Below are 20,973 nucleotides of genomic sequence, written 5' to 3'. Positions count from 1 at the left end.
AAACATATATACATGGGGCTTGTGTGTGTGTGTGTGTGTGCGTGTGTGTGTGTGTGTTTTTATTTAACCCTGGTGCATTTTCTGTTTACTATTATTCTCTGTGAACCAAAGCTCGCTGCAAGAAACTTATAAATACAGAGGTAGCTTACAGGCTTTAAAACATAAAAAGCAGAGAATGTTTTGGATTTGAAAATCATAAATTATAATTTAATGCCAATAACAATTTACAACAAATGGTTGTTTACAATAAACTAACACAAAACAAACAAGTCAAGATCCTGTGTTCTTAGTAAGCATAAAAACTTCACACACACACACTCACATGGATAGCACTTGCAATAGAAAAAGCTAAATCTAGAGGTCAGCAATCCCCTGCAATAATAGTATATTTATATATTTATATATATTTATATATTTATAGAAAAGGAGCCATGATTCAGATGTAAAACTCTGCTCAAATTCACAGTCATACGCCCCTCAGCCCCCAGTACAGATGTGCCTAACTGGAACACACTAAAGATCAGGGTTTAATCGACTTTACAGAATGATCTCTCTCCCTCCCTCTCTCTCTTTTTGTGAAACCACAACATGGTGTAGTTACGTGTGGTAAAAAGGGAGAGGGGGAAGCCTCAGACAAGAACAAAATTGCAAGCTTTCACATACAAAGCATCTGCTATAGACCAAGGGGAGGGCGGGCGGGGGGAGAGAGAAAGAAAAGAAAAAAAAAAATAAATGACACGCACACACAAAAACCAAAATATCAACCCCTTGCAAAACCACATCATCTTGCCTTCCTTCAGATTTGGGTTTTTGGGTGGGTTTTTTTTTGTTTGTTTGTTTGTCTGTTTGTTTTTTTTGTTTTTTTTTTTTTTTTGCCTGCACGGGATAGCACTCAATTCCCCAGTGGTGTGTCCCGTCCTGTGCCACCCGGCCAGGCAGGTCCCACTCCCGGTGGGAGCTGTGCCTGTGCCAGGGCTGCAGGACAGGGCCCTGTGCCTACACAGGGAAGATGCATGTACGCCCACGCGTGTATGGATGCCAGGATACACACAGACATGTAGCCCATATGTAAAATAGAGAGATGACCTGTGGTCATGCTTTCACAGTCTAAGGTAAAAAAAAAAAAAAAAAAAAAAAAAAATAAAATCCACTTGAGAGTATATATACATTAAAAACCGACTCCTCAGTGCTAGAAGCTAAAGCCACTCCATTTGAAGACCTTTCAATGACAACGATAGATGGCAACTACGGAGTATTATAAAAAATCACACATACTTAAAGAAAACTCATTGCAAACAACTGACCTATATTTACAATACTGCTATTACCTTGCTTGAATGATCTTGTGCGCGTATGTCAGACATTTACAAAAGATTTTTCGCCCCATTCTGATCATAAAATAGATACTGATCTCCAGATTTCTAATACTTTTTCACAACAATACCTTTCCTACGCAGGCACTTAAGTGTGACAAAAATAAGGGCCTTTTTTTTTTTTTTTTCCAGAAAATCCATTTTTAAATAACAGGAGGATTAGATGAATGGGGGTTGATGGTTTACCATTTCAGCATAGTACTTCCTAAAACCAGAGATAAACCAAGAACTTAAGTCCTCCACCCCCATCCCGGAATTAAACAGGTAAATACACTACAATACATCTGCTACAAACTTACTGTGACAAGTAAACAAATCAATCGCCTATGGACTTAAATGACTGCAAACTATAGAGAAGTAAGGTGGTTTCTGAAAGACATTTATGACAGCCAAACAAGTTTCAGATATCAAATAATATTTTAATTTCTGAATACTTTCAATTTTCCTTGGAATATAACACACAAAGACTCGACCAAACAGTTCAGTTATTATAACTTTTACAGTATACAGAAATGTTGCACTTAAAAAAAAAAAACCTTCAGTTTTTTTAAACACAAAACTGTAAACTCTAAGATACTGAATCAATCACGTTATCTATAAGTGCCAACAGTGTTATTTTGTCATGCTGATTTCAATGGTATTTTTTAAAAAGGGAAAATATCAACAATTATTATAATACAAAGGGCTTGCAAATATACAAACAGATAGAGGAGTTTAATAACAATTCATGATGAACTATGTGGAACCCAATTCAAATTACAAAAGTTCACTTTGCTTGTTTGCTTGTTTTTTTTTTTTTAAATCAAAACCGTAGTGTGTCTTGGACACAAAATCCTTCTACCTATAATAAGTCCCCACAGTTCATTTTCTGTCCGAAATATCAAAAAAACCTAGATTTGGGGGGAGTTATGTGACACGTGTGGTTCATTCGGGTCTATATAATTATAGCTCTCTCAGCTTCAAGCTAGATTTTGGGTCACCACCTTAAGTGCGCTTCCATCATTGTGTTGTTGAGGGGTTTTTTTCTCTTTTCCTTTCTTCCTATGATACTTTCGTGGACTCAGTTTTAATTCTTTCAGAACATATATTTTAAGGATACACAGTTTATTTTTTTTTTTTTAAAGAAGCCAAGGTTATATCAAAAATTATTATAGAACCACAGAATAAACTGGTTTGAAACCAGAAAAATACAAAAAAGAACAGCTATAGGTACATAGACACATAGGACAATTAATAATTTGGAAAAAAAAGACTTACTTTCTTCCGTTCTGCTAATTTTCTCCAAATTTCCTTTAAATGCACTTTAAGCGAGATTTTTTTAAAAAGTTTACCCCAAAAAAAGAAAAAAAAAGAAGAAAAAAGAAAAAAAGAAAAAGCCCACCATCGTTTCTTTTCTTCTTCTTTCTTTTTTTCTTTCCCTCTTTTTTATTTTTTACAAAAAAAATGATAAGTAGCAAGTTTTTTTTCTGAACGACACGGGAGTTTTTAATGCATTCTGTAAAAGTTCATTTGACAGTCTCTTTTTTTAATTCACAGTCCATTAATTTTTTCCTGTCTTCTCTTAGCAAACTTGTAACATCCTTTTACATCCTTTCTTAGCAGAAGGAAATTTAAGAAACAACCAGAACCCAAATGTCATTTGCTTTCCTTTCACTCTCATCTCCCTTCTCAATTTTTAGATTTTTTTTTTAAGATTCTTTTTTTTCTCTCTCTCTCTCTCTCTCTCTCTTTCGAATGTTTTATTGAATGGACATGTAAGGCCAGTTAAAACTGCTGCCAGACAGTAACATATCCCTGATTAGGGTTTCTATGGGGGTTTTACCTACCAAACGGACGAAAAACAATTGCTCTATGACAGAAGAGGAGACAGTGCGAAGGGAGGGGAGACGTAGTAATAGCTTCCCGAATCGTGTTGGCTGGTTGGGATACTGGCTCCTAACATACTCTTCCAAAGCACACTGTGACTTCTCCTGTAAACTTTCAACATGGGCTACATCAGAGAGACCACAGGCATCTAGAAGAAAGTGTATTAAAAAAAAAAAAAAAAAAAAAAAAGAAAGAAAAGAAAAAAAAAAAAAAAGAAAGCAATCATCAGATTAAAAAGGTTTTGTTTTTGTTTTTTAAATTTTTTAAATTTGATTTTCTTCTTAATTCCTACAATTAAGTGTCGATCGTGTGCCATCACCTCGCCCCCCAGAGTTTAAGTGGGTTTTACCAAAAGGGACAATCTCTCTGTGCATGTGTATGTGTTTGTATTTCTCTCTCTTCTGGAGGGTCTCCTTTAGGATTGAGCACAGCTCCCAGAGTCGAGATTTCTAATGGCACAACAGACCTGAGGGGTTGGCAAGGAGGTGCTGGCCAAGCTTAATTTTGTATATCTATATTTTTCAGGGGAAAGGCTGGGGGGGCGGGGAAGGCTTTGAGTCGAAAGGGGGGAAAGGGAGCCACTATTTCTCCACACCCCCCCTCCTTGGAAAATAATTGGGGAGAGCCTAACCCTGCAATGAGAAGCGATACTACTCATAGTGATAGAAATCATAATAATAATAAAAAACTGGCCCAGCCAAAGATAATGGCGCCCCGGATCCAGCAACAGATTCTCCCCCAAAGAAGACAACGCGTTTTTCTTCAGTCTTTGAAACTGATTTAAGTGGCCCTTTAAAACTGATCTTGTCAGTTTAGCCTATTCAGAGGCAGCCATGCAAACTGTGATCTCTCTGTTCATTTGAGCTGTTTCTTTTCCCCCCTCTTTTCTTTTCTCTTTCTTTCTTCCCCCCCCTCCACTCCCCCCTCTTTTTTTTTTTTTTCCTCTTCTTCTTCTTTTTAAACCTAAAGGCCCTTACAAGAAGAAAACTCCCTGATAGGGTCTGGACATTTTTTTTTCTCTTTTTTTTTTTTTCCTGATACGCTAAAATACAATAAGTTCCCTTTAAATCAGAGACGTCTGTGCTGAAAGAGCACAGGTTGTGACCTGACCTCCCTGTGGCTTTCCTAGGCACAGGGCTAACACATGCATATTCTGCGAGTCATTAGAACCCAGATTTTTTTACCCCCCCTCTTAAAAGAGGCTGCAGCAAACATTATATGCATCTATGTGTGTCTGCTTTACATCAGGGGAGGTTATTGGGGTGCTGCAGAAGCTGCAAGCATCACCCTATATTTTTTTGCATGCGACTATCTTCCCCAGAATCAGATAACAAGAAACGTTTATCTAGTTGGGAGGCAATTTACACGCCAGGCCTCACATTTTGAAAATAGTCATAAATTAAACAGTTACGACAGGATCGGACGATTGTTTTCTCAGAAGGCTAAAAAAAAAAAAAAAAAAAAAAAAAAAGTGATTTGGGAGAAAAGGCAGGATTGGAAATAAACTCCTCGGTGTGGGTGTGAGCTGGGCAAGGGCTGGGGAGGGATGTGAGCGTGTGTGGGATCCTCACTGAGTGAGGGAGAGGAAAATGCATCCTAGAAAAACGATAGAAAAATAAAAGAAGCACCCCACGGACACCCCTTCCCACTCGGGATCCCTGTCTCCCTGTGGCTAGATGCGCCCTGCTCATTGATCACCTAAGGATTTAGCACGAGTAATTTGGGGGGGAGGGAAAAAAAAAGAGGAGAAGTTTTTTATGTGTAAAGCAATAATATATAAAAGGAAGTTTAGGTCACGACCCAGAACCTGGACAAAGTCCAGAAAATGACTTCGTTCCCCAGACCCCCTTTAACACAACAAGGAACGGATTGTGAGCCCTTCTTTTCCCACATAAACTACATTTTTTTCCTGTTTCCTGATATCAGGCTTTAAAAAACTCCGATGAGTAATTATTTTACAGGTCCTGCTTCCATTCATATGTTTATCGCGTGGCCACTTTCCCAAGCGTCCAAATGAGTTACAGACGAAATATATGTATTTTTAAACTTAATCCCCAAACTTCGAAGGCTCCAGCACACTGGGTTGCCGATGCAGCCTTAAAGTTAGCGATCTGAGATAACGTAGTGCACAAATTAGCGAGCAGATTTTTTTTTTTCCCCTCAGAAGAAAAAAAAAAAATTTAGCCTCCAGAGTTAATATCAGGATTATTACTCACCCAGGTTAAACTCTAGTGCAAGCTAATTAGATTTCACAACGCACTCAATTATTGCTTTATAACTCATGCACTATTTCTAGGCAGCAAAAGTTGACACATATTTCCCCCCCCCTCCCCTCTTTGATTATCTAAGAAACACCTCGAGGTCTTTTCCTCGGGAGAGGCATGGTTGTGCCACCCCGGAATTACACTGCGGAGCGGCAGCTTCAGCCTCCTCTTACTTTTCCATACTATCCCTGTCTACTTATGGTAATGATCTTTTCGCACCCGCTACTCGCTTTGGACTATGCAGTTCCTGCTGGGTACAAATGCAAACTTTTCCCCTTAGCTTAAATGACACAGAACTGCTCACTGCCACATTCTGTTTAAATCAGAGACAGCTCTTTGGAAAGTTGATTTATTTTATTTTATGGAATGGCAGGGAACATATTTTAAACTCAGCTTTGTGCATTTCACTTTTTTTTTTTTTTTAATTCAATTTTTAATCCTGCAGGGCTTTTTTCCCTTCCTGGCTGCCCATAAAATGATCCTCTTTTTAAAGTGGTTTCACTGATAGGATGACTTGTATTTAACAACATCAAACAGATTTTGCTGCTGTTCAGATGCGTGTCATTAAATGCAACAACCCAGAGCTATACTGTTAAATAAAATATTATTTTCAATGGGAAGAGCGCAGTCTCTCGTGGCGAATGGGTGCCTCTTCCCGGGCCCCTTCTTCCCCAGTCTCCAGCATTATTCAGCTAGGGTTGGGGTGCATTTTTGTATTTTGGTTGTCCTTTTTTTTTTTTTTTTTTTTAGTTTTGTGTGTGTGTGTGTATTTTATTTTTATTTTATTTTTTTCTAATTTGCACTCCCTGGAAGACGGGATGCTCGGATCCGAGGCCCTGAAGGGGAGACCACAGGGCACTGCTTCCTAAAAGGAAAGAGACCGCGCTGGTTTCTCGGGGGGCCAGGGAAGCAGTGATGGGGTGCAGGCAATAACACTTTGCAAGAGCAAACAGTTCTCAAGGGGGGCCCGGGGAAGGAAAAAAAAAAGGAGCAAAGAAATGCCGCCTACCTGAGGTGAAGAGGACTATGGCCTTTAAACAGCTATATTCTGCAGAGTCGACATGCAATGCTTTCAGTTTTTCTACTTGCTCTTGGAAGATTCGTATGTGGTCCATAAAGGCGACCACTCGGTCAGCAGACATTGGCGAAGCGTGGAGGCCAGCAGCTGCCAGGAGCGGAGCTACGTGGAGGGGCATGGAGCACTGGGCAGCGTTGAGGACAAATAACTCGCTCCAGGTCAGCCTCAGGAGGGCCACCTGGTCTGTGATCTGGAGGTCTGGGAAGAAGGGGATATTCCTGGCCCACTCCACCGCGCTGAAGAGCATCCTAGCTGCCAGTTCACAAATGTTCTCGATGCCCATGATGTTGTTGGGTTGCATGCACTGACTGCCAAAGCGGGAGGTGGGGTAGGGCTCTGCTCTCAGAAGAAGGGAGATATATCCGGATAGGTAGGAATGGCAGTTGAGAGGGTCCCCATTTGTCAAGGCGAACTGACCATGAGTTGGCTGTGTGGGTGGCATTCTGCCCCTCTGGACCGCTGCAGTAAATAGAGAAGAAACTACAGCTATTAATATCTGAATTGCAACCATCGGTTCAAATACAGCCTGCTTTGTGTGCTTCTGCGTGCCTGTGTGACCCCGGACCCGGCCAGCTTCAGGGGGAACATGCATTTTCCCAGCCAGAGTTCAGCCCCAGCCCCGGTTAAATGCTCCGCAGTTCTCGGGTCAAGTCAAAGCAACAATAAAAGCTGAGGAACGCTGTGAGCTCGGCCAGGGCTGCTGCGGGAGCCCAGCTTCTCACTTCCCAAAACACACCACAATCCAGTTATTTCCCCCCTCCCCTCCACCGCCACCCCCTCCTTCAAGAGATGCAGGATACGTCTTTGTGTGCCCGGGTGTTTTTTCTTCATTACACCTAAAACAGCTCATTGATTTGAGGCTGGGGGAGCGGGATGGGGAGGGAGGAGGGGAGAGGGAAGAAACACTTCAGTTCGAAATCCCCGGCTCTGGTCCCACACGCGTTTCTCGCCCACTGAATACATTGTTGCTGCTGTTATTATGTATCCCCCCCGCTCATAAAAAATACCAAAGGAGGCGAAATCACCCCACAACATCCCCGGCAGGTCCCCTGGTGAGGCTGAGGGCATTATCCAAAGGCACCTTCCCCCGCTGCCCATGGAAAGTGGGCCTTTCATTTTGTTAATAAATTTACACGGTGACAGCGAGAGAAAAAGGAGAGAGAAAAAGGGCTCAGAGGCAGAGAGACGACAAGAAGGGAGAACGCCTAAAAATGTGCTTGATTTATATTTGTTATCGCCCGTATTCCAAGGTTAGTTACTCTTGCAGAAACACAAAGAGAGGAGCCCAGCGAGTCCCAAGCCCCCTCACCCTTAACCTACATAGCAGCGTCCAGACACAGAGCACGCACTGGAAAACTGCAGGCTCACATTTCCCGTCTAATTTTATATCACAAAGACTCCACTTGCAGAGACCCGAGCACCCCACACTTACTTCTGGGCTGCTCCTTCCCCCCCACCCCATCCCTTCTACCCCCTCCTGCCTCTCCCGGAGGAACAAGAAAATAAGAGGAAGAAGAGAAAAGTGAGGTAATAACAACCAGGAAAGGCAGGCACACGGCAGCATGTATATACACACACACACACGCGGAGATGTGTGTGTATATATATTTTTAAAGGAGGAAAAATCCGGCTGGGAATCCACAGTGGAGTGCTGTAGAGCCTCGGTAGGGTGAGTCCCATTGTAATAGTAATTTGAACCGCCTGTGTAAAATTGCAATCTAAGGCAGGGTGCTGGAGGATATATATATATGTGTGTGTGTGCATCTCGGGAGGCTCCGTGTGTGTGTGCGTACACACATGGACAGACACACACACAGAGCTGCTCGGGGGACAGGGGCTAAGGCTGAGCATGCAGGAGGAAACACGAAGGAAAAGTAACCACACGTCAGAATCATCATCTCGCTCCTAAGCAGCGTGAAACTAAAAATCCACTTTCAATAAACCTCCATCAGCAAAATCAAAACAAACACAAATCAATTACGAGTGCAGGAGAAAGCATGCGAGAGCCCCTGACTCCCTGCCCACCCTCCCCAACACCGCTTTCTTTCATTACGAGAAAGTTTCTGGCTGGTTTATTCGAGGGGGGTGGGTAAGGGGGAGGAAAGGTTCTGGTTGGGTTTGGGGTTTGGGTAGGGAGGTTAAAAATAATAATAATAATAATATATATTATTTAAAAAATTTAAAAAAAGAAAAAGCAAACAAACCCCAAAACGCAGCGAGTGAAAAAAAATTTGCAAAACAAATGAAATCCCAATACCTTCCCGTCTCATGCCAACTTTGAGGCATTTTTTGAGGCGGCAGTACTGACACTGATTGCGGTGGTGCTGGTCAATGGGACAGTTCCTGTTGGCACGACAAGTGTAGCTGAGATTCCTCCTTACACTCCGCTTGAAGAAACTCTTGCAACCCTCGCAGGTAAACTGGCCATAATGTTTGCCACTAGACTTGTCCCCACAAACCACACATTCAATGTGCTGCTGCTGCTGCTGCTTGTCTCCTTGGTTCTGCTGGCTCGGCGGGTTGGTCTGGGCTGGCGTACTGGGAGGGCCCCCGGGCCCCGGGGTCTGTGGGGTGTGCGGGGTCCCGGCCGGGGGTCCCTGCACCGGCGGGGCTTGCGAAGGCTGCGTTCCCTGAGCTCCGGGCACATCGTCCTGGGGGTCTCGCCACGCACCGACTACCATTGCCATATCTATTGGACACCGTTGCCAAACTTCCTGTTCCCCCTTTATTTTCAAAGTTTGTTTGCTTTGCTTTTCAGATCAGCTTTGCAGCAGTCTTTTTATTTTTTGTCCTCCCCTCTCTCTCTCTCTCTTTCCCCCTCTCTCTTTTGTTGTTTTGCCTCTTTTTTTTTTTTTTTTTTCAGGAGGGTCGGGGTGGGGGGATCTCCCGGTACCGGCGAAGGTGTAGAAGCACGGGGCGATGGAGGTGTGTGTGCGGGGGGGCGAGGTGCGAGTCGATTGTCTGGGCTCCAGGAGAGCAAAGTAAAGGGGTGGTGGGGGTGGGGGAGAGAGGGGGAGAGAGAGAGAGAGAGAGAGGAGAAAAAAAAAAATCTCTTCAAAGATCTCCCTCTCTCTCTCTTAGAGCTGATCTGCAGCAGAGTAGTTGAAGGAGGAGAGGCGGGTGTCTGGGGGCCAGGTCCAGGGAAGCTCGCAGTCAGCCATTCAGGAAAGCCATCAAAATAAGAATGAATAAAAGGTTAAAGATTACACACACAGCGGAAAAAAACACGCACAGCAGAGGAGACTCTTCTCGGCGCGGAGAGCGGTCGGTCTCGCCGTAGTTTTTGGAAGTCCAGCTTGCAGCAGCAACATCAACTGCGATCGCTTTGTTTTTGTGGGCTTTTTTTTTCCTCCTCCTCCTCCTCTTTCCTCCTCTCTCTCTCTCTCTCTGCTCTGTCTCTCCTCCCTCCTTCGCTCGCTTTAATTCTTCCTCTCCGCCGCTCCGCCCGGCCGCTGCGCTCTTGCTCTCTCTCGCTCCCTCTTTTGGGCTCGGGGGTGTGGGGGGGGCTTGTTGGTCTTTTTTTTTTTTTTTTTTTTTCCTCCTCCCCGCTTTTTTTTTTAATATAAAAAAATTCTTATTCTCGCAATAATAATTATTATTATGAATTATTATTATTAGTATGATTGTTTATTTGTTCCTCCTCCTCCTCCTCCTCGCCGCCGCCGCCGCCGCCGCTCTGCCCCGCTCCGCCGGTTCGCCGCTCCCGCCGCGCCGCGTCCCCGCCGCCGCTCCCGCTCCCGCCGCCGCTCGGGTGCTGCCGCCGCCGCCGCTCCCGCCGCCGCCGCTCCCGCCGCCGCTGCCGCCGCCGCGCTGCCTTATGCTGCTTCTGCCGCCTCGCAAGTGGGCTCTCGCCTCCGCGCCGCCGGTGCTCACGGCGCGGGCAGGGGGAGGGGGGCCGCGGGGCGGGGGGGAGGGAAGGAGTCAACTCGCCAGCGCAGCAGCGCCCAGCCAGCCAGGATGATAAAAGAGGGGAGCGGGAGGAGGAGGAGGAGGAGGAGGAGGAGGAGAGGAGGAGGAGGAGGAGGAGGAGGGAGAGAGAGAGAGGGAAGGATCATAACCCAGCGCGCAGCATCGCTCCTCAGCCGGGCGGGGGGGGGGGGGAGGCGAAAAAACACCACCACGGGGAGAGCGCGCCAGCGCTTCTCCCCCCCACCCCAAAAAAAAAAAAATTGAAAAAAAAAATAATAATAAAAAAAAAAGAAGCAGGGGCTCCCCCCCCGCTCCCCTCCCCTCGCTGTCGGCGGGGAAGGGGCGGGGCGGGGCGGGGCGGGCGGGCGGTGCGGGCGGCGTGTGGGCCGAGTGAGCGGCGGGCGCGCTCCCCGCCGGCCGCTCGCCCCGCTGGCGGGAGAGTGAACTTTGACACGGCTGCTGCAACTCGGCGCGCGTCGCCATGGCGACCGCGCGCCTTATAAGGCAACCGGGCCGGCGCCTGACTGGCCCCGCGCGCGCGCCCCGCCCACCGCCCCTCATTGGCCGCCGCCGCCGCCGCTCCGAGCCCGCCATGGCCGCCGAGCGCCGGCCCTGCCGCCGGGTCCTAAAGCCCGCCCGGCGAGCCCCTCCGTGCCCCGCACCGCGCCCCGCACCGCCCCGCCGGGGCACGGGGGTGACGGCGAGCCCGCCGCACCCGCCTCACTCCGCCTCACCTCACCTGGGGCTGCCCTCCTCGGGTGTCGGAGGGGGCGGCGGGGTGGGAAGCGGAAAGCAGGCGCTAAAGCGAGGTAAAACTCCACGGAATAAAGTAAAGCAGAGGGGCGGCCGCCGGTCCCTGGAAAGGGGTCGGGGAGCGCAGTTCGGGTTCACGCCCCGCGGCGCGGGGGAGCCCCGGCCCCGCGGTCGTGCTGCGGGCACGGGGGCGGTGGCACCTGCGCTCGCCGAGCCCCGCGCTGAGCTGAGCCCCGTCCGCCCGCGGAGCCGAGCCGAGCCGAGCAGAGTTAAGCCGAGCCCGGCCGGGCGTGCTCGGGGCGCTCCGGGACCGGCCGCTCGCACAGCCCCGACCCCGGCGGGGCGCGGGGGCTCCGCCGTTCCGCCCGCTCTCTCCTCATCCCCGCGGCTCCGCTCAAGGCACCATCGCGGCCGCTCCGCTGCGCGGCATCCCCGTGTTCCCCGCTCGGCATCGCTGCGGCGGGGCTCGCCCCGACCCCTTTAACTTCATTTTGTGGGTTTGGGAGTTTTATGACCGCACGTACCCTGACACCGTAACACGAGCTCCGTGCTGCACCGCGAGCAGGTAACAGATCTAAGCGCGGGGACGGGGGTTTATCTCCCGCTGAATGGAACTACCGGGACTCCGAGTCAGTCTCCCGGTACAAATGGCCAAAAGACACTCCAACAAGAGAAGGGACGGAGAGATAAAATAGGAAACATGTTAAAATAGACAGATAAACGCCCGAGAGGATCGTTCCTCCTCTGCGAACGCACGCTTGTATGTGCGCTCACATGTGAGCCGGTCACCAAGCACGGCCGCGGGGACACAGACCTGGGCACAACTCTGCGAGGGATTAATTGCTCCTCACCTCCTCACATACACTTTTTCATGTTGCCACATGCCCACCCACTCCTGCCGCAGAAATAATAGATGTGGCTAAAGCCGCAGGTGTGGAGGTGATTGGAAAGTTGTAAAAAGCACCTCGACTTGACAGTGTCCTGCCTGGAAACCTGGTGTGTTCAGACCCCACGGACGAAGATGTTTTGCGGCTCAATTTCAAAGACAAGGCTGCAGCGTTCCCATTGATCCTCACGGAGCAAAAAAATAACCTTTACCTGAAACAGGGACCAGGAGGGACTAGGAAGACAGAAGGGGGAAAGGAATCTTTCCCTGTTAAAATGTGGGGAACTGTCTTATGATTTCCAAATAACCCAGAGCCGAGGAGGTCACCTCTCGGGGAGGGTGGGAGAAGATGGGGGTTCAAAATACAGAATAGTCACAGATTGTTGCTGATGTTGAGTTTCCTGAGGGGGGAAAAAAAAACAACAACAAAAACCCAAACCACAACCCAACACCAACCTTTCCTGTCTCGAATCTGACAAAGTAAACAGGATTAATTCACCATATGAAAAAGCATTAACGCCGTCCTAACAAATGCAGAAATCATAAGAGAAAGCGGTTTTAACAGGACGCACAATATTACTAGTTTGAACGTATGATCGTAAAAATGGAAAGCCATTGATATAATCTTAAAAGCCGCCGTATATGCTGATTGCTCAAGCATTAATGAAGAATGCCCCAGATTAACTATTTGCTCTTCGAGGGATGCAGCGATATAACTACCTATTAGCACCATTAGATGCTTTGCTATTTATTTGAAAACACCCCTACGAGTGGGTTGAGACAGAACAGATGAATGTAAAAATGAACTGCAGCTAATTTCGCTAAATAATCCTCGAAACCTGAGCGCCTCGCAAGGAAGGGGGAGATTCTCCTCTGTCCTTCTCCGAGGCTAATGACAATAGAAATGCTCTGGTTTAAAAGTGAGACTGTGTTGGTTTTCCAAATAAACAAACGCATCCCTCCTGCCATTTTACTGCAGATGTAAATTTATTTTAATGAGAGGGAGTGGAAGGATTTATTTTGCTAAAATAGAGTTGAGGATAGAGCCGGTGTAAATCTTTAGGTTTCAAAAAGAGAGGAGGAAGGAGGGGGAAGCTGCTTTCCTGGCAGAAAGCTGCCTAACAGTCCTCTAATTCTTTCTAGATTAAATCGCAATATGAATACAGCATCGAACAAATACCGAGTTTCGCTCTGAACTCAGTGGAAAGCAGTTACGTCTAACAGAATTCAATGAATTCCTCTTCTCCCTCAATGTAGTATGTGTGTGTTTTTCTCTTCCACCACACTGAAGTTCCATGAATAGGGAAAGTGGCTCCTATTGTGTGCCTCTGAACTTCCAAGTCAATGCAATTTTTAACCACTGGCTTGTGGTACTTTGAAAATCACCAGGGGCTGTCAGAGTTGGGTCCTCTGAAAAATTTACAGTGCTAAATCAGAGCATATGCTGTGAGAGAGGAAAAAAAATTGCTTAAGATTGGAGCAAGTACAGTATCTGGCTGCCCCCTAGTGTAAGTCTCTTATCTGCCTAAAATTCAACTTTAAAAGAAAAGGATCTCTTAAAGGGAAACGACTTTTGGCTCACGTATGCATACGAGAATGAAACTTCTGTACATTTTAATCTGATTAATTCCTAAGGATTTAAAATTAATTGGCTTGGGCACTCCTAGACCGGACTATAAGATTTCTGCATCAGGGTTTCTGCGAGAACTGTACCGAATAGGTATTTTTAAGGGATAGTGGTAAGGGATTGGGGGGGGGGGGGGAGATCCTGTTTTGTGATTTTTTTTTTTTTTTTAACGAGGAACCGTGCCTCTCTTGCTGTTGTCAGAGCAAAACACTTTTTCTGCTTAAAGTCAGATCTACGTCTTTTGCAATAATACTTAAAAAAAAAAAAAGGATAAATAATTGCCTTAAAGCCTCAGCCGATCTACCAACCGCACCTTCGGATGGTGAGTATATTCCAGCTTCTTTCCATTGTACTTGCTTAGCCAGGGAAGGGATCGGAGGGGGAGAGGGGATCTCGGCTCTATACCTTCACCACCGACCTTTTCTTTTTTTTTTTTTTTTTTTTTACCCCAAATAAACGCTGCCAGCTGCACACGGCGACACGATCCCGGGCAGTTTAATACCTATCACTTAAGTTAAGAGCCTTGTCCTGCCCTCCCACCCTCCGGAGCAGGTCGGTCCGCGCTCCCCCCCGAGCAGCCCCGGCGCCGGGCAGGGGCGGCAGCGCCCGGGCGCTGCTCCTGGGGAAATGACTTGGAGGCGCTTTGCCTCGGACCTGGAAGCCGAGTCCGGTCGTTGGGTTTGTTCGCTTGTTTGTTTGTTTGCTGCTTTGCTTTATTTAGCTAAAGGACGTGCTAACTGATGGTGCTGCAATTACACATACTTGGGTCTGCCCCCCTCCCCTCTTCCCCTCCTTAGAGCAACCCACGTAACCTTAGAAACGATCGTTTAAGACGCACGTTAGCTAACATTTGCTTTTTTGGATTTTTTGTTTTCCTTAAAAGAGAAACACAAGAATCACAACACATTGCCCGAAAAAAGTGTCAAAGAAGAAGAAAAAAAACTATAAGTAAACATACCAAAACCATATTTGCCTTGTTCAAGGTCCCAAATCGCTTGCATCTTCCTTTTTCTACCTCTCCTTTAGTTTGGCAGGTGAAAGAAACAAACAAACAAAAAAAAAATCAGACCGCTGTTTGCCCCCCAGAAAGATGTGCGTTGGGTAATTAAAGAGAAGTCTCCTTCTTGGTGTTTATCTAAGCGATTGTGCAAACTGATTTAAAAAAAAAAAAGAGAGAGAAAAAAAAAGTAAAGTTACAGCCTTCAGGGGGGAAAAAAAGGAGGCAAGGTGAAGGGAATAGATTTCCCACAACCTAAAGGGAAGTGCTTTCGATGTATTATTAGCGATCAGCCTTGGGAGAGAGAGGAAAAAAAAAAAAAACCTGAACACACTCTAACTTTACACAGACAAGATTTCAGGGGGGGCTTTGTACACAGCTGCTTAGGAATGTGCGCCTTGCCTTTAAGAAAAAATCCCCAAGCCCAAGGTAGGAGATGTCTTTGAGTGATCCTTGTCTCATTTCATTCCTTAGAAGGAAGAGCGTCTCGCTACACCTTGTTTGGAGCTGGAAAGGCGAGACTTAGGGGGAAAAAAAAAAAAGGAAAAATATTCACAACCCACCCTTCCAATTGGGGAGAAAAAAAATAAGAGAGGGAAATCTCCTAAGTTAATGACTGTGGGGGTAGGATGGATGCGACCGATTTCAGCCCCCCCTCCCCCCCTTTTCCACCTCCCCCCTCCCCGGCAGGAAAAAAAAAAAAAGGAAAAGGGAAAAAAAAAAGCCAACCGCAAACAACTACAGGCTGAACTATCAACACATGCACCGAAGGGGAAAAAATATATAGTGTCCTGTGTAGGGTCGGCAGGGAACGCAAGCACACGCTAAAGCAAGTTGGGAAAGAATCCGAGCTAATCAGCAACCTCTTTCTCTCTCTCTCCTTCTCTCCCTCTCCCCCTCTCTCTCTCTCTCACTGCCCCTGAGATCCCAGCTCGAAAGAGGTACTCCACATTTTTTCATTACCAAAAATCCGTTGCAATAATCATTTGTTGCTAATTGAAACCCTTGGAGACATTTTTCCCCACCCCCTTCACAAACATGGCAACTTTTAGACATGGGAAGCACGTTTAGTTTTATTTTATTAAAAAAAAAATACGGTTAGGAAAAGGCTGAATCTTTCACCCACGAGAAATATCAGCGCGTCAGCCTCTTTTCCCGGGGTGGGGGGGAGGAGTGGGGGCAACGGGACCCCAGTACAGTGAGGGCTTGGGAAAATTTGGAATACATTATACTGCCTTTGGCAGGAGAATACTCTCCAACTAATGGATTCCTGCTCCTTTTTTTGTGTGTGTGTGTATCAGTGTGGGGGGTTTCTGGAAAGAGGGGTGGTGGTCGTGGTGGTGGGGAGCCGAGCTTTTATTTTAAGAAACTGTTAGGGTAGGGAGTGTGTCATACTTGACAAATGGAACAAACGCTCTTCCATTTCTTGCTTGTCCTTGCCTTAAAACAGGAATTAAGTTAACCACAGTGCTGCATGTTAATTGCATGTTTACTGGGCTAATGAAAATTACAAAAGGGTTTTGCCACCTCGATCGGTGATGAAAAAGTATGAAGGCGATTGTCATTGCAGCCTTCGGGGAGGGCCCGGGGGGTGGGGGGAAAGGACCGGGCACGAACAATATTGATCAGAAGAAGGATAAATCTTTTAACTGCTTGTTAATACCATAAATATGGTCTACACAAGTTTCCACTCTTGTTAAGTCTAATCAGTACATGGAAGATGGAGACATAGTCCACTTGAATGAATTTTTATTATTGCCAGAGGGGTACTTGCATCTGTGGGCTCCCTCCCCTCCTCACTTTGAGCCTCCCCCCCCCCCCTTTCCAAAATCCTTCCTTGCAGAGGAGGATCATGAAGGTGTGCAGAAAGAACAGGAGACAAATCCAAGCTTTTCGTCCTTTCTTCATTTTTCCAAACTCTCCTTTTTTTGTAAAGCTGAACGGGTCATGGTGGGGAAAGTCTGAAGGGGGGAGCCCTCCCCGACACCTCCCCCCCCTTTATTCTTGAGATCTGTGGATGAAAGGCTGACCCAGTAATTTAGTTTGATGATAACCATTTTCATGCTTGAAAACAATCTGCCAAATTAAACCTAAATGGAAAGAGCAGTGGGAAAGGTAGTGAGAGCAGGGCATTTTGAAATGCCCCCCACCTCTCCGAAAGGGATTGTTTGGCCAAAGGAGGAGGGAAAGGTAATTAAATAGACTAAAGATGATTTAAATCCCAACCAAAAATAATTCCAGGGAGAAGTTTCCCCCCTCCGGTGTTGCCCAGCCCTGGATTTGAAAACTTTGGCCCAACTTATGGCAATAGCTACAACTTTGCTCCGCAGGGGTCAGAGGTGAGGGCTATTTTAACCCTAAAAGCCTGCGAGTGACCAAGGTTGCGGCTGGGCTCGCAGCACTAATAGCCATAATTACCTCCTCCCCTTCCAGGGACATTCCTCGCAGCAGCAGTGTTAGACGCCGAATTGAAGAAAATCCTGGAGTTGAACATATCTTGGGGGGTAAATAACAGCAATATGAAGGAATTTCAGAGCTCTCCCTTTTGCTTGGGGGGATTGAAGCTTTTTTCCTTTTTTTTTTCCCTTTTTTTTTTTCCCCCTCCTCCCCCCCCCACCCCCTTGCCAGCATTCCCAAGGCGCTGGGTCTTTGTCTTAGAAGGAATGGAGTGTCTGAATGGTGTGAAAGGGACAGAGAGGGTTGCTTCAAATCGATTTTACTTGTCCTCTCTGTCTTTTCGGATCAACGCCCTTCAATGGACACATAGGTGCTCTTTCAACCAAAAACTTGTGCAACATTTTCTGCCTGTATTGGTGCTAAATACAATAAATGCTGGGCAGATTTTTTTTCTCTTTCTTTCCAAAGCAGAAAGCACCCTAATTAAATTGTTTTATATGGACAGTCAAGACAGACCAATTAAGTATGCATTAGTATAAAGATATATTCGAGAGATAAGCGCTCTATAGGAGCCCTGTCTAGGCAAGGTGTGGAAAGTGTCCTCTCGAAGAGAGGCTATGAGCAAGGTTTCATATGGATTTTTCCCCTCCATTGCCTCCTATACTCGAGTAACGGGCTGAATAAGTTAGCGAAAAGCCATTAGTGAAAGTGGTTTCTAAACAAAGTTAACAGGTGGATGTAGCTGGTTTTAGATTTGAATAACACTCGCACATCTGTAATACACAGCCATGGATTTATGCAGCGCCTATGCAGGCAATGTCCATTTACAGAGATAAACGCCTTCGACCTATAGCTGAGGTGCAAACGCACAAACATGGGAATAAAATAAATATCTGGGCACCTCTGTGGGCTGCAGGACATGATGTGAGTGAGCACACACAGACGATACAGATATAACTGTGTAGCCATTGTGTACAGGCACCCAGCCTGCATCAAAGGCAGGCACCCGCACACCAGGCAGAGCTGTCTCAGACATCTCACCGGGCACAGCACAGTCCTGGGGTAATTACAAGGGGAAATATTTCCTATTCCAGGCATGGGCTTCCCCAGGAGTGAAATAGCAGATCAGGATAAAACATACACATACACACGCGAACTTCTCTTTCTGCCCATTTTATCACCCTGGGAAAGCTCTCGTTATGGTTAACCACAGGAAACGGGCTTTAAGCTCTTCTCCATTTCCATTATTATTATTTTTTCCCCCTTCACTGCAGATTTTCCATCTCGTTCAGAAAAAAAAAAAAAAAAAAGCCAAACCAAAAACCAACCAAACCCTAAACAGGCAAACAAACAAAAAAGCGCTCTGCCCCCAGCCCTGCCTCAGCCTGGTCCTGGGGCAGGCAGAGCTGCGGGATGCGATGAGGAGGAGGAGGGAGGTGGGCTGGAAGTTGCTGGGGCACCTTCCATCCCTGGGCACTTCGTTCCATCAGAGACTGTGGGGGCGAGCCCCGTGCCCGGAGATGCTGCAGGGCGCGACCGGGGAGTCGCCCCTTTATCGTGACAGTGCACCGCCGAGACAGGACGGGGTTTTGCTGGAGGGGTCGGGGAGAGGGAATGGAGGGGTTCTGGGATGCGGGGCAACAGTTTGGCGGCCGCCTGCTTTGATACCCATTTCCCAGCAGCGTTCTGGATGTGTCAGCCCATCCCAGGGATACGGGAGACGGGGGTGAATAAGCCATTCCTTGCTTAGGTGCTTTAATGGCACGGTAAACAGGTTAGAAACAGACGTTTTTAAAGACTCAATTTCTCTTTATTGGTTACCTTCGAGGATAAATCATAACAGACCGTATGGGGGGCAAAGAATTCATCTAAAGGAGATCTCAGCAAGTCACTACCCGGACAATAGTCCACCTCCTGTTGGGTTGCGTATTGATCAGGAGAGGAGCTGAGGATGTCGCCACACTAAATATTTACTGATCACACACAAATAGCCGCGACTCGAACGATTTTCTCCTGTGAGGAGAGCAGAGAGAGAAGGGTAAATCATTTTATTAGTGTGTATAAAGCAAAGAGCACACTCTGGCTTGGAGTGTTTTAAGATGTGTCTTCAGCTGGATGAAAAGAGTTAGGGAAATCGATATGGAGTGATTAGACGAGCCAGTCGTGTCAAAGAGAGAGGCTGTGAATTTCATGGATTTGGTTATACCGGGAGGGGGAAAATATACCGAGAGATTAAAGGGAGGAACCCATTGTAGCAGAGCCAATGAAAAAATAATATCTAATCAGACCCGGCAAAGGTAGGGACGGGATAAGACCCACATTTCTAAAGAATCACATCAGCTGGAGAGGGATCAGGGACACACATGAAAGAGGCAAACGGGGGGAGAGCTGGAGAGTAGGAGCCCAGAAATGCTACAGAGCAAATCCAGGAGTAGCAGAGAAAAGTCGCCTCTATGGAGCAAAACTGAGACACCACGAAAATGGGGACAAAAGACTCAGGAGCGAGGGAAAGGACAGGAGGGCTGGAGTAACCGGGCGCCTGCCTTGGAGGTGATGTTGAGGGGTCCCTAGCCCCGTGTATCCACCAGGCAGGGAGGGCTCTATCAGCAGAAGCGAGGGCACATCCACCTCACATCCGAGGGGTTTAAATCCTTCTCCTACAAGTTTGTCCTCCCCTCTCCTTCTCCCCCTCTCCCCACAAGCAAATGTGGTGAGTAAAATGGATTTTAGCTTTTAACCACCTCATTTTATCCACGTAATCACAAGGCTCGTAATATGTAATCTACAGATTACTGCCATTCGAGGGTGACCACAAGTGGCATAAGAAAAAATTTAAAAAACCCCAGCATTTCTGCAAATGACAAAATGGTTAAAACCAGCCCCTACTTTAAGTATTGAAGTTGGGGAGTTGCTGCTGCAGGATTTTATCTGTCTTAGGGAGCAATTCAGCCCTGGGGTGTCTCGGCAGATTAAAGAAAACTTCTCTGGAGACAAGCAAATGTCCGAGTGCCAAAGGGCAGAATGCTGGAAGTAGGGCAGGGCTCTGCCAAGCGACCTTAAAACACGTTCTGTAGGGATGCTGGGGATTATTATTTTTTTTTTTTTTGCCTCGAATCCGTGATGTTTGGGCCGTGTTCACACATTACCTTCTCTCCGCGTGTTTTTCACAGCAGAAAATGGGATGCGACTGCAGAGAACTAAGTCAAAGGAGCGACAGAAAGTTTGAGCCGCACTTTAAATGATGATGAATGCTGGGAGGGAGGAAAGGCATCTCAAACTAGGAACCGAGGAGTAAAACTGATGTGAAAACAGCTTTTCACTTCTTCTCCAAGTGCTAATTTTGCTACTGTAAACAAACACTGAAGTTAGAAACAGCTGCAAATAGCCTGCCGGGCACCCAGGGCTCAGGGACTGGCAGGGGTGACTTTTGTTCATCCCTCGGGCTGAATTTCCCCCCAGCTTTGCTTTTTTTCCCGAGATCAGGGGCTGATGCTGATTTTGGTCGTGGAGAAGGGACAAAAAATATAGGCATATTAAGAGCATTTCATGTGAGCCTACAGAGTGCAGGCAGCTCGGCTGGATCACTAATGCAACAGGAAACCTCGGGACAGACTCAGCCTAATTAACAGTTTTCCATAGCTGAAGCGATTTTTAAGAATCCCAGTGGATTAGCCCAATATGTTCAGGTGTGAGGCTACGAGGGCCTATAACTCCTTTCACTATAATCTTATAACCTCCTTACCTAATTCCTTAGATTGCAGATAGGAAGAGTCTGACCCTGGAGGTCGTAAAGAGCTGGGTTTCATTAACCCTTCCCTCCCCG

General features: G+C 46.7%; 1 protein-coding gene and 1 long non-coding RNA gene across 10 annotated transcripts in view; one reads left to right on the top strand and one right to left on the bottom strand.

Annotated features, from left to right (window-relative positions):
• Positions 1–1,771: 1,771 nt before the first annotated feature.
• NR2F2 (nuclear receptor subfamily 2 group F member 2) lies at positions 1,772–15,489 on the bottom strand. 2 transcript variants are annotated; one of them, XM_051797265.1, is made up of 4 exons: positions 15,483–15,489; positions 14,715–14,776; positions 6,513–7,040; positions 1,772–3,387 (listed from the first exon to the last, which is right to left on the bottom strand). In XM_051797265.1, exons 2-4 carry the CDS (start codon positions 14,755–14,757, stop codon positions 3,113–3,115), a joined length of 846 nt encoding a protein of 281 aa, XP_051653225.1. In that variant the 5' UTR covers positions 14,758–14,776; positions 15,483–15,489; the 3' UTR covers positions 1,772–3,112. The 2 variants fall into 2 exon arrangements, with proteins under 2 accessions (XP_051653225.1, XP_051653224.1); XM_051797264.1 differs by lacking the exons at positions 14,715–14,776; positions 15,483–15,489 and adding an exon at positions 8,839–10,294.
• Positions 10,667–20,973, top strand: part of LOC127475418 (uncharacterized) — a 36,991-nt gene continuing 26,684 nt past the window's right edge. For 7 of the 8 annotated variants that reach the window (XR_007906206.1, XR_007906210.1, XR_007906205.1 and 4 more), the window contains exons 1-2: positions 10,667–13,849; positions 13,931–14,078. This is a non-coding gene — a long non-coding RNA (uncharacterized LOC127475418). The remainder of the gene's footprint in view (positions 13,850–13,930; positions 14,079–20,973) is intronic. The other variant, XR_007906204.1, reaches the window with a different exon arrangement.

The sequence above is a fragment of the Manacus candei genome, unplaced genomic scaffold (genome assembly GCF_025592945.1).
Source record: "Manacus candei isolate 608988 ecotype Guabito, Panama unplaced genomic scaffold, ASM2559294v1 h1tg000046l, whole genome shotgun sequence".
NCBI classification, from domain to species: domain Eukaryota; kingdom Metazoa; phylum Chordata; class Aves; order Passeriformes; family Pipridae; genus Manacus; species Manacus candei.
The sequence above is the reverse complement of the archived record's forward strand: the minus strand, read 5'-3'. Positions and strand labels throughout refer to the sequence as shown.

What these genes read in the sequence shown, in the direction of transcription:
- NR2F2 (XM_051797264.1), bottom strand. Translation starts at nt 9,268, where the DNA reads ATGGCAATGGTAGTCGGTGCGTGGCGAGACCCCCAGGACGATGTGCCC. An exon ending in AGTTGGCATGAGACGGGAAG is followed by an intron (nt 7,041 to 8,838) that starts GTATTGGGATTT and finishes TATTTACTGCAG; the next exon opens with CGGTCCAGAGGGGCAGAATG. An exon ending in CATAGTCCTCTTCACCTCAG is followed by an intron (nt 3,388 to 6,512) that starts GTAGGCGGCATT and finishes ACTTTCTTCTAG; the next exon opens with ATGCCTGTGGTCTCTCTGAT.